Source organism: Ananas comosus, unplaced genomic scaffold (genome assembly GCF_001540865.1).
Source record: "Ananas comosus cultivar F153 unplaced genomic scaffold, ASM154086v1, whole genome shotgun sequence".
Lineage (NCBI taxonomy): Eukaryota > Viridiplantae > Streptophyta > Magnoliopsida > Poales > Bromeliaceae > Ananas > Ananas comosus.
Window position 1 is genome coordinate 1 of NW_017890981.1, and position 12,852 is coordinate 12,852.

The 12,852-nt window shown below is 46.1% G+C and overlaps 1 protein-coding gene and 1 long non-coding RNA gene across 5 annotated transcripts; both read right to left on the minus strand.

Moving 5' to 3' along the window:
* Positions 1-7,399: 7,399 nt before the first annotated feature.
* Positions 7,400-9,469, minus strand: LOC109704504. Of its 4 annotated transcripts, none has more exons than XR_002214408.1 (6): positions 9,189-9,466; positions 8,996-9,110; positions 8,843-8,912; positions 8,631-8,768; positions 8,455-8,548; positions 7,400-7,420 (listed from the first exon to the last, which is right to left on the minus strand). It is a non-coding gene; the product is annotated as an uncharacterized LOC109704504 (long non-coding RNA). The 4 variants fall into 4 exon arrangements; XR_002214410.1 differs by lacking the exon at positions 7,400-7,420 and adding an exon at positions 8,241-8,375 and having other exon boundaries at positions 8,637-8,768; positions 9,189-9,469; XR_002214409.1 differs by lacking the exon at positions 7,400-7,420 and adding an exon at positions 8,241-8,375 and having other exon boundaries at positions 8,996-9,102; positions 9,189-9,467.
* A 1,447-nt stretch (positions 9,470-10,916) lies between these two features.
* LOC109704505 lies at positions 10,917-11,393 on the minus strand. The gene has a single exon (XM_020225247.1). The coding sequence runs from the start codon at positions 11,391-11,393 to the stop codon at positions 10,917-10,919; it is 477 nt and encodes a 158-aa protein (XP_020080836.1).
* Between the last annotated feature and the right edge of the window lie 1,459 nt (positions 11,394-12,852).

Genomic DNA, 12,852 nt, shown 5'->3' on the forward strand with positions numbered 1-12,852 from the left:
ATAGAAGACACCGTAGTGTATCTATTCATTTTTGTTGAGCCCCGTGATGTATATGTACTTTTGGCAGTCAATATAGTTGTGATACTCATATTTTGTTGAGATTTTGGGTTATACTTATTGTTCTCTTTGATAGTCTTTGTGACTTTTACTATGCTTGATATCAGATAGGCTTATTATATGTTTTTACTCTATCGACTTGCTTGCTTGTAGACGACTCTTTATACTGCAGGTCGTGTATGCGCGACCGCGGTCTGCTTACACGTGCAGGATATGCTTTCCGCTGGTACCCAGGGCCGTGACAGATTATAGTTGAGTATCGAGCCTAGGGCGTTGAGTCTTGTAGACTAGAACCTTAGGCTGGTTGGCACTATAAGGATTAGGCTCGTGAGAGACGAGGTCTAGTTTTGAAGTGTTGTTATTAGCGAAGTACTTGATTTGGTACTTATAAACTCCGAATAGTAGTGAGTTTGATCGGGATGTGTGCATTATTAACTTTGCAGAGGGTCACCGTGGCGGCCGAGCAACTGACATCGCGCGTATAGTGGGAGTATGCGTTAACCTCTCTACTTTCGCTTGCTTAGCCGGTTTATTCCTTAATGAGGATTCGATAGGTATATAGGTTTATGACTTATGTTTGTTTGTTGCTGCAGCTTAAATGTCGTTGACTCGTTCGCACAGCCGGTCTATGGCAGCTGAGGCGGGCAGATGCAGAGGAAGTGGGGACTTTCTGCTACGTAACATTTTTACGTCGGGATCTAGTGCGGGATCCATGAGTTGCAGGATCAGCTTGCGAAGCTGACAGATTTGGTTGCTCAGCAGGCTGCGGCCGCGCGACAGCAGATGGATGCTGCGCGTCGACAGGAGGACAGGATGAAGAGGTTAGAGGATTTACTACTGCGACAGACGACTGACAGGGAGATTCCGGATCCTATACCTACAGTACCGGACCGAGATGCGACAGTGAGAGCACAGTCACCGGTACTGGACACACCACCAGTGGCTCCGAGGGCAGAGACCCGACAGGAGACAGTAGTACCACCACCAGTACCTGTAGCAGTATCAGGGACTGTGTTACCCGAGATGGTGGGGGTTGAGGAGCGGGAGCGGATGATGGAACGACTGAATGAATTCCGTCGCTGCAACCCTCATGTCTTTGACGGGGAGAAAGCAGATCATTGGGTAGTCGAAAAATGGCTAATGCACATGGAGAAGTCATTCTATGATACCTTTGTTGAGGAGCAGTATCGAGTCTGGTTTGCGACACACCACCTTGATGGTGAGGCTTACAGGTGGTGGGTGGACATTCGCGAGGATCCCCGTGCTGATTTGTCTGCTATTACGTGGAACAGGTTCAAGGAACTGTTGTTGACTACCTATTTTTTCCAGAGTGTAAAGAGACAGATGGAAAGGGATCTGAGAAACCTGCGGCAGGGGGACAGGACAGTGGCAGAGTATGAGCGAGAGTTCTCCCGATTACTACACTGTGTTCCTTTTGTAGTTCGAGATGATGAGGACAAGGCTCGCATATTTGAGGTGGGTTTGCGGCCTGCGATCTTCAGATTGGTCCAGGCGTCAAACCTCTCCACTTACCGGGATGTAGTGAACCGGGCCTTGATCGTTGAGAAAGGGGCGGAAATTATGAAAGAAAGAGACGTTGTGGATAGAAGTAAAGGAAAGAGGCCAGCAGTCGAGAGCAGTGGTCAGCAGTCCTTCCGGAGACCGCCAAAGTACCCGAGGGGTCAGTCAGGTCAGTCGAGGGGTCGCGGTTCTTCAGCACCCCGTGGAGCACCCGAGCGTCGACGACCGCCGCGTTGCGTTATCTGTGGTGGGCCTCACGTACCGCCACAGTGTCCACAGCGTAGGGGCAGGTGCTTTCTTTGCGGCCAGGAGGGCCACTTTCGTTCAGAGTGCCCGAGAGGTTCTTTGCCGACACCCTCGTCAGCTACTGCACCTACATCTTCAGCTCCGAGCCAGGGGACCCCGACAGCGCCTTATCAGTCTAGACGACCACCAGGACAGCGGCAGTCGGAGAGTTCGCAGCAGGGTTCGAGTGGGCGGATGTATGCCGCCCAGACCGAGGGCGCCACAGCAGCACAGGAGGTCGTAGCAGGTATTATTATGCTTTATGATATTCGTGTTCGTGCATTATTTGATACTGGTGCTTCGCATTCTTTTATTGATCGGCAGTTCGCCGAGCTGCATAGCATCCCTTTAGCACCTACTTTGCATCCGGGACGAGTGATCGTGCCCGACCATACCCTGGATATCCTTGAGTTTTGCCCTCGCTGCCCAGTTTGGGTAGGCGACTGGATTATGCCAGTGGATTTATTGGCACTACACAAACTAGGTGAGTTTGATGTAGTATTGGGTATGGATTGGTTGACACAGTATTATGCCACCATAGATTGCACGAGCAGAACGGTAACCTTTAGAGAACCGGGTCAGCAAGAGTTTATTTATAAGGGGTGTCAGAGTTCATTGTTCGCAATGACCATTAGCCCGTCGCGAGCACGACAGTTGATCCGGAGGGGTTGTGTAGCCTACTTGGCTAGTATTTCTGTAAGTGACGGAGAAGCCGTCAAGATTGATGATATTCCGGTTGTGCGAGAGTTCAGGGGTGTGTTTCCAGCTGAATTGCCGGGTATGCCGCCTGACAGGGAAGTTGAGTTTGTGATTGATCTTGTCCCTGGGACTACCCCTATTTCTAAAGCGCCCTATAGGATGGCACCCGCTGAATTGAAAGAGCTGAAGGCACAGTTACAAGATCTTTTAGATAAAGGATTCATTCGACCTAGTGTGTCGCCCTGGGGAGCACCGGTGTTGTTTGTTAAGAAGAAGGATGGATCTCTTCGATTGTGCGTGGATTGTCGAGAAATCAACAAAGTCACAATCAAGAATAAATATCCATTGCCTAGAATTGATGACTTATTCGATCAGCTGCAAGGATCGAAAGTATACTCCAAAATCGATTTGCAATCTGGCTATCATCAGCTTAAGATTAAGCCCGAAGATGTTTCTAAGACTGCTTTTAGAACACGGTACGGGCATTATGAATTTACAGTCATGCCGTTTGGATTGACTAATGCCCCAGCCGCTTTTATGGATTTAATGAACCGTGTCTTTAAGCCCTATTTGGACAGATTTGTGGTAGTGTTTATTGATGACATCTTGATATATTCTCGAAGTGACAAGGAGCATGAAGACCATTTGAGAGTGGTGTTGCAAGTACTTCGAGAAAAGGAACTTTTTGCCAAGCTAAAGAAATGCGAATTTCGGCTTCAAGAAGTGGCATTTCTGGGCCATGTGATTTCAGAAACTGGGATAGCTGTGGATCCCAAGAAGATTGAAGCGATTAAAGATTGGCCTAGGCCGACCAGTGTCACAGAAATTCGGAGTTTCCTTGGATTGGCAGGATACTACAGAAGATTTGTAGAAGGATTTGCGAAAATGTCTACCCCTCTTACTCGACTCACTCATAAAGGAGCTAAGTTTCTATGGAATGAAACTTGTGAAAAAAGCTTTCAAGAGCTAAAGGAACGGTTGACTACCGCCCCGATTCTGGCTTTGCCTGTTACTGGAGTGGATTATGTGATTTACAGCGATGCATCACTAAATGGATTAGGGTGTGTTCTAATGCAGAATGGCAGAGTAATTGCTTATTCTTCTCGCCAATTGAAGGATTATGAAAAGAACTACCCTACACATGATCTTGAGTTAGCAGCTGTGGTATTTGCTTTAAAGCTTTGGCGCCACTACCTCTACGGCGAGCGTTGCGAAGTTTATACAGATCATAAAAGATTAAAGTATCTGTTTACGCAGAAGGAATTAAACTTGAGACAACGTAGATGGTTGGAGTTGCTCAAGGATTATGATTTGACCATCCTCTATCATCCTGGAAAAGCAAATGTCGTAGCAGATGCTCTAAGTCGAAAATCGACGGAAAATTTGGCGATGTCGATAACAATGCAACCACTGTTGGTAAAGGAAATGGAGCAGTTGAATTTGGAAGTTGTAGCTCCTGACACACCTTGGAGACTCATGTCATTGGTGGTGCAGCCTACCCTGATTGATCGAATTAAAGGAAAGCAAACTCAAGATGAATTCCTGCAGAGGATTCGAGATAAGATCACTGGTGATCATGATAGTGATTTTCGAGTAGATGATCAGGGATTGTTGAAATTCGGTGAGAGGCTCTGTGTACCGGCAGATTCTGGTATTAAAGAAGAGATTCTAGTAGAAGCACATCGGGCGCCGTATACTGTACACCCTGGGAGTACAAAAATGTATAAAGATCTGAAGTCAATTTACTGGTGGCCTGGAATGAAAAAGGAAGTTGCGGACTTCGTGGCTAAGTGCTTAACGTGTCAGCAGGTTAAAGCTGAACATCGACTTCCTGCGGGAAAACTTCAGAGCTTACCCATACCAGTGTGGAAGTGGGAGAAGATCACTATGGATTTCATTGTTGGATTACCTCGCTCGCAGGCAGGACATGATGCAATTTGGGTGATTGTGGATAGATTGACTAAATCTGCCCACTTTATTCCGATTCATACAGTGTGGTCGGGGGAAAGACTCGCACAAGTATATCTTGATGAAATTGTGCGATTACACGGAGTACCTGCTTCTATTGTTTCAGATCGAGACACCCGATTCGTTTCACATTTTTGGAAGAGTTTACAGGAGGCTATGGGTGCTCGATTGGATTTTAGTACTGCTTTTCACCCTCAGAGTGATGGGCAGTCCGAACGTACAATCCAGACCCTTGAGGATATGTTGCGGGCCTGTGTAATTGACTACCAGGGCAGTTGGCCACAGTTTCTACCAATGGCTGAATTTGCCTATAACAACAGTTATCACGCAAGTATTCAGATGGCACCTTTCGAAGCCCTTTATGGTAGAAAGTGCAGATCACCACTTCATTGGAGTGAAGTGGGTGAGAGATTGGTGTTGGGTCCAGATGTACTGCAAGAAGCTGAAGCTAAAGTTCGACTGGCACGAGAACGTCTACTGACAGCTCAAAGTCGACAAAAGAGCTATGCGGATAAACGTCGGCGAGAACTGGAATTTCAAGTTGGCGATCATGTATTCCTAAAGGTTTTCCCGACGAAAGGAGTTAAAAGATTTGGCATTCGAGGGAAGTTGAGTCCCCGATTCATTGGACCCTACGAGGTGTTGGAGCGGATAGGCCCCGTAGCGTATCGGCTTGCTTTACCGCCAAGTCTCGCAGGAGTACACAATGTGTTTCATGTATCGACACTTCGAAAGTATGTTTTTGATCCGACCCATATATTGGACAGTACTCCAGTGGATTTACGAGAGGATTTGAGCTTTGAGGAGCATCCAGTGAGGATCCTAGCTCGAGAAGTAAAACGGCTTCGAAATCGCGAGATACCCTACGTGAAGATCCTTTGGAGCAATCACGAGGAACGAGAAGCCACTTGGGAACTGGAGAGTGCAATGCAAGAGCATTATCCCTATTTATTCTCGATGGAATCGTGAGGTAAGTGTTTACAAGTTTCGCGGACGAAACTTCTTTTTAGGAGGGGTGAATGTAATACACTGACTCTAGCAAATTGCGGAGTCTGAGTGTGTGGAATGAGTTGTGGAACTATCCTACATGTTCTAAAGGACTTAGACAAGTTTTTGGACAAGTTTGAGAGTGATTGGATGGCTAAAAGCAAGAAAGTGCATTGATTGGGCGAAATCAGCCTTTTCTGCTTGGTGTACCGGTACAGCCATTATGGTGTACCGGTACACAATGCAGAAACGTGGCAGCTTGGGTATTTTGGTAATTTCACACTTTGATCCTATCTATTTCATTCCAGCACGACTCCTGGGGCTCAGTGGAGGTTGCTGGAGATCAGAGAAGCAACCTTGCACCATTTCCTCTTTCTCTCTCTAGGGTTTTTCTCTCTCTAGATAAAAGTCGCCGTTTCGCGCCGATTTCGCGCCGCGCTCGACTCTCGCTGGTTAGACGACTCAAGGGAAGTCTTTGGAACGTGGGAAAGAAGGGTTTTATTGCGTTTGCTGTGAGGTTACTGCCAGGGAAGCTAACTCTCAGCTTTAGAGAGGTAACTAACTTGATTTCTCTCGAAATTTCGGTTTAGTATCGAATTTGGCGTCGTGTTGGCTTTCTTTGCTACCAACTGAATTAGAGGCTGTTTTTAACATTAAAGATGACTTAAGTAGCTGTGATTTAGCCCAGGGATAAGCTGATTTGCTACTTGAATAAAGTAATGAGTATTTATGATGCGAATTCGGAACGATATGAAATTTAATTGCATAATTGATGCAATTTCGGGATTATTTCTTCGCAGCAGGTCTTCGAGTCTCGTTGAGCTGAACTTGCACTCTTAGAAGCTGGTTTGGAAGGTATTCTAACCTGAGGTAAGCAGGGATTTCAGTTAGAAAACTGAATTCGCAAGATTTCGACTATTATAGCTTATAATCGACTATATTGATGTCGTCTCGGAATTGTTCGCAGCGAGAGGGTGTTCGACCCTTGGACCGCATTCGTTTGGTCTTGGAGGACCTTCTGGAAGCTTAACTTGAGGTATTTTTTGAGCCTAAACAGGGAACTCAACTTCCACATCGTATTAATTGAGAATTTTGCCGATTTGGAGTCTTATGTAATCGCTTTGATGCGACTTTCGTGCTTCGTTTTGCAGCAGGGCTGAGGCCTAGTGGAGTTGATTTCGGAACCCTCGTAAGCTGATTTGAGCTTAGTACGAGGTGGGTCGGACCTAACCAGAGCAAGTGGAGCTCCTCTATGTTCTATATGTATCTATAGAATAGAATAATCGCATAGGTGCATTGAGTGCATTTCTGATTGCTAGAGAATTGGAACCATATCATCGTGATGTGTGATGCTTAAGTAGAATGACATCTCTATAAAGTAGAGAACATATTTACATGAAAATATTTATATTCATATTCAATTCAGTTGAATGACTTATGAACAAGTGTAGAATGCACTTATAAAGTAGAGAACAATGACATTCTCTTGACTCTAACATAGAGAACTATGACATGCTCATGACTATGTTGATAGTGCTATACTAGTGAAAAGATTATCATGATATATGATTTAGCTTTACCCTTACATGTTTACAATCTAGTGGATACTAGTTCTGGTTACTATTTGTGTATTGAATTTCCGATCGGAGGATCGAGAATAAGAACATTGCAAATGAAAACATGATATTTGAGACATGTGGACAGTGAAATATGCTTGCTTGCCATCGTGCTCATTCGCACACGCTTGTGAGGGTCGCTCCCTACAAGCCGGCACTCCGGAGTTGGCCTACGCGACAGTTGCTCGCCCGTGCGGGATTGGGTGCCGAAGTGGGTTGCCGTGGGGAGTGTATACTACCACGGGGCCATTAGGCGCTGCGCAAGCTGGACTACCTTGGGTAGGTCCCTGTGAATGAAATGATAGTATTCAATGAAAAAGGACAGTAATGAATGCTATTAATGTAAGTGTACAGTAGTCACTTTCATGTTCGTGTTTATATTCATGTTTATATTCATGATTACAGAAATTGCCATATCTCTTGTATGCTAATGATTCATTACTATAGAAAGCTATTACATGTTGATTACATGCTTATTATTTATTAGCATCATGCTTCTTAATTATGCAATTATCGTTATTGCTTTCAATTAGTACATCATGAGCCTAGTGGTGTAATTCGCCGAGGCTGGCGGCTTACCCACTGGGAACTATTGTTTATAGTTCTCACGCCCTTTTGGTGGTTGTCTTTACAGAGCCTGTTACAGGAGAGGCTAGGGATCGTGGCAAGGGAGTCGCGCCTAGCTAGGGACTACTAGGAGCGTGCTAGTCGATCACCTTGCTACTCGGGCTACGGCCGAGGGTGATGTCCCTATGTATAGAGAGACCACCGTTGTATCTATTCTTTTGTTGACCCCGTGATGTATATGTACTTTTGGACAGTCACTATAGTTGTGATACTTCATATTTTGTTGAGATTTTGGGTTTTATACTATTGTTCTCTTGTTGATAGTCTTTGTGACTTTTACTATGCTCTGATATCAGGATAGGCTTATTATATGTTTTTACTCCTATCGACTTGTTGCTTGTAGACGCCTTATATACTGCAGGTGTATGGCGGGTCTGTACACGTGCCGGATATGCTTCCGCTGGTATCCGGGCCGAAATTCGAAGGAATTCACAAATATATTTTCGGGTCTGTACACGTGCCGGATTCGAAACATAAAGTATCAACTTAATGCTCCAAGTTCACTCCCCTGGTAGTTGAAATTAGTTCTTAGCTAAGGTGAGTAATCTACCTTAATTCTCAAGCTCCATTAGCTACTATCCACTTAGACCACACCAATCAATCTGAATTTCAGATCTGGAATTTTCAGCAATAAGAACCTTTTATAGGTTATCTATAAGCAATTAATTGACCTATCTTCAATTATAGAACTCACTTTGACTTAATGTAGTAGTCCACCAAGCTGCTCTTAGCTCAAAGTATTTAAGTTTCCTGCCCAATAGCTCAAACGGCAGGAATTCAGCTCAAATCTGAAATTTCAATAACATACTCTTAATGCGATCCATTTTAAGGCAATCAAGCTGAATATAATCCAACATGGAATGAACTTACTCTCACTTGATGCGAAATTAACTTATTCCCTGCATCAAATGGCCCTCTCATCATTTCGGCAGCATCATCAACACTAATCAGCTTGTAACACCAAGCTGCCAACCTCCACTTCCTCAATCCTTCTTAATTTCTGATATCCTATATCAATTGGATCACTTAGAAACTTCTCTCATGCAATTACATTAATCTCAGCTGAGAATTAAGTCATATACCTCAGTTTCTAAGCTTCCACAGTTGATCCCTTTGTTCGAGCAACACCAACAACCAGAATTCAGCTCCAGTCTGAAATTCCAGCACAAAACTCTTAAGTGGATCTAATCGAAAGCAACCACGTTAGCTAAAACCAAGTATTAGAGCAAACTTACCTTAATTAGGCATTACTCCAAGTTATTCTCAGCTCCAGAACCCAACTCCCTGCTCTAAAGCTTCCTCTGAAATCCGAAAGTTCAAGGCTGCCACCAATTCACCAAGCCTTCAATCCTAACAGCAAAGAGGTCATCACTTAACTCTTTTTTTAAAGTAATTACCCTATCTAAAACAGGTATTAATCAAGATTACCTTGATTAGATGTTGCTCCAAGTAATTTCGAAATTCCAATCAGCAAAAATTTCCTGCTTACATCAGGTTTCTTCTCAGCTTACAACCCTCCAAGCTGCCAGCTCAATTCCCCTCAACCCTTCTTTAGTCTAAAGGGAGAAAGAGAAGAAAATAGATGATAAGGAGAGAAGAGAAATGGAATCTCTGCCTTTGGGCAGGTGTATTCCACTAAGGGTGAAGGGATAAGTCCAGAAAATACAGCTTAGCCCCTGAAAATTGCAAAAGTGCATTACAACCTGCAGATTTACATTTCAGTCCCTACAGTTTCGCAATTCAGTCCCTGCTGGCAGCAACAGCAGTAGATGATCTAATCCCTTGTTTCTCATATTTAATTCACTTCGATTTCATTCGAACACGTCCAAACTCATCCAAAGAAGCTTTCCAAGCTATCAAATTAATTCGAGAGCAATTAATTTCCAATTTGGCATCAATTTGATCATTTTTGGCCACATTGACTAAAATTTCAGCAATCAAGTAATCATGGCAATTGAAGGTCTTTTGCTACTTCGAATCCATTCTTATCCATTCTCACATTTCCAAAATGTGCCAAGGACTAATCTCAAGCTTCTAATTAGGCTTAAGATTGCTTAATTTCCATTTTTGCATTATTGTGATCACTTTAGTTACAATTAGCTCGAGAGAGATTTTCAATACATTACACCACACATACTTTACTCCTTTATGGGTGAGGCGCGTTAGTGGAGTGGTTATTTTAGCGAACCCCTCCACAAACCGCCGGTAATAGCCCGCAAGTCCGAGAAAACTGCAGACCTCTGCTACATTCGTCGGGCGAGGCCAGTCCTTTATTGCCTCTACTTTCTTCGGGTCTACCAAAACTCCATCGCACGACACCACATGGCCCAAGAATATGACCTCCTTTAGCCAAAAGTCACACTTCTTCAACTTTGCATAGAGCTTCTCCTGTCTGAGTATTTGCAACATAGCTCTTAGATTCTCTTCATGCTCCTCTTCACTCTTTGAGTAGACCAATACGTCGTCTATAAACACCACGACGCATCGATCCAACAACGGCCTGAAGACTCGGTTCATCAAGTCCATAAATGCTGCCGGGGCGTTAGTAAGCCCAAATGGCATTACCGTGAACTCATAGTAGCCATACCGCGTACGGTACGCCGTCTTGTGCACATCCTTCGGCCTGATCTTTAGTTTATGATACCCTGATTGGAGATCAATCTTCGAATACACTCTTGACCCTCGCAACTGATCGAATAAATCGTCAATCCTCGACAACGGGTACTTGTTCTTGACCGTCACTTTATTCAACTCGCGATAATCGACGCAGAGTCGAAGTGTGCCATCCTTTTTCTTTACAAATAGCACCGGAGCTCCCCATGGTGACACGCTCGGCCTAACGAAGCCTTTATCGAACAAGTCTTGTAACTGGCCTTTTAACTCCTTTAGCTCCACAGGTACTATTCTGTACGGAGCCTTCAAAATTGGCACCGCCCCGGGAATCAAGGCAATGACGAACTCGACCTCCCGGTCCGGTGGCAATCCCGGTAACTCCGCCGGAAACACATCCGAAAACTCGCACGCAACTCGAATGCTTCCCAACTCAGGGTACTCCTTTTGAGGGTCTACAATGGTCGCCAGGTAGGCTTTACAACCACCCTTTATCATCTTCTTGGCCCTCACCGATGATATGGTCGCCGCAAAACGCGCGCCCTTTTACGCCCGGTACACTAACTCCTCTTGATTAGGCTCACGAAAAGTGATCACCTTGCGCTCGCAATCTATGATCGCATAGTACTTGGAGAGCCAGTTGACCCCCAAGATTACGTCAAATCCCCACATTTTGTTCAGTACCAGCAAGTCTATTGGCATGATCCAATCACCGATCTGAATCAGGCAAGCCAAACATTTCTTACGCACTCTGAACGAATGTTCGGGGGAATCAATCCACCAATCTTCTTGACTATTGACTATTTCGATGTCGTGAGTCCGAGTGAATGATGCACGAATGCATGAATGAGATGCGCCAGTGTCAAACAATGCTCTAGCTCTAATGCCTTTGATTAGGATAATACCTGACACGACGTCGTCGGGTGCTGCAGGTTGCTCCTCCACTTGAGCGGCATAAACTCGGCCGCTAGGCGCTCTCGATCCCTCCGGCTGGCGCGATGACGACGCGCGCCCAGCCGACATCGCTGGTGGTAACCCCGCAAGCTGTCTCGGGGTAGACGGTGCCGATGCCGCCGTCGGCGCAGGCGACGTCCATGTCGGGCACTCCCGGATAAGGTGTCCCGGTTGGCCGCACTTAAAACACTTGCCATCGCGCTGCGGGCAAGCCGACACCTTGTGCTCACCGCCACAAATAACACATCGAGGAGGTCTCCAGTTCCTCGACTGCTGTCGGGGATACCGAGGGGGTTTCTTAGCATTTGGCTGGCCCCCGGCACCGCTCGCCACTCGCTTCTTGCCCTTGTCCTTAGACTCGGCCATAGCTTCTCGTTCTTCTCGCACGTGAGCGCTACCATGCTCCGCCCACAATGCTCTATCAAAAATCTCCGCAAAGGTCGTCAACTTTAAGATCTGCACATTCTCATAGATCCGGGGCTGGAGTCCTCGCAAGAACCAATCCACTTGGTCCCGATCATCACGAACCACATCGGGAACGCAATCAATAAGGTGGGAGAATTCTTGATCGTATTCCCCCACCGATCGATCGCCTTGTCTCAACTTGTGGAACTTCTCTTGCAACTTCCGCTTCACCGTGTCGGGGAAGTAGTTCGCGAACACCGCTCTCTTGAACTTCTCCCAAAGTATAAGCGGAAGATCGGCAGGTCGATCCCGCTTCACTCGCTTCCACCACACCATTGCCGCCTTCTCTATACAATAGGTGGCAAGATACACTTTATCCTTCTCCGAGGTATTAAGGTTCTCGAAGAGCGTTTCTATTGAGTCGATCCACGACTCCATGACCGCCGGCTCCACCAAATCGCCTTCGAAGGTAGGTGGGTCGAACTTCTCGAACTGTATGAGAGCTGCCAAGGTGCGCTCCCACTCCACTTCTACCGCCGCACCATCGGGATTTGAGGTTCCCGATCCGGCCGGTACTACCGTGACTGGCACAGCCGCTGCTGCCGCCGCTCCCTCGACTACACTCGGCACCGCCGCAGAGGGTGCGACATGCTCGTCACCCGCCTAGGCTGCCACCGTTTGTTGACGCTCCAAGGCCTCCTGGAGCCGCTGGATCTACTTCCCTTAGCGTTGAACAAACTCCGCTTGTTGCTGCACTACACTGACAAGCGCGGCTATCTGCTCCCTAAGCTCTCCGTCGCCACTCGCTCCGGATCACTCGGGCACCGCATTCGTTTCCTCCGGTATCGACTCTCTTTGTGATCGACGACGAGGCGCCATTGCTTCCTGAAAAGAAGCAACTCGCATTAGCTACATGACCACATTACCTGACCATACCCAATCCGGCGAAAGCAACTTGCACATTCATCCTTGCCTCAAGTGTCATGTCGTCGGCCGCCCGACACAACACTAGAAGTAGAGAACAAACGAAAATTAAACCTAGTCTCTAATCACATTAGAGACCTCCCAACTTGACCGAATCACATGGTTTCGCTAACTTTGATTCCGCGCAACTCACGTTTCC

Excerpts from the sequence above, each read along its gene's own strand:
- LOC109704505 (XM_020225247.1), bottom strand. The coding sequence starts at position 11,393 with ATGTCGGCTGGGCGCGCGTCGTCATCGCGCCAGCCGGAGGGATCGAGA.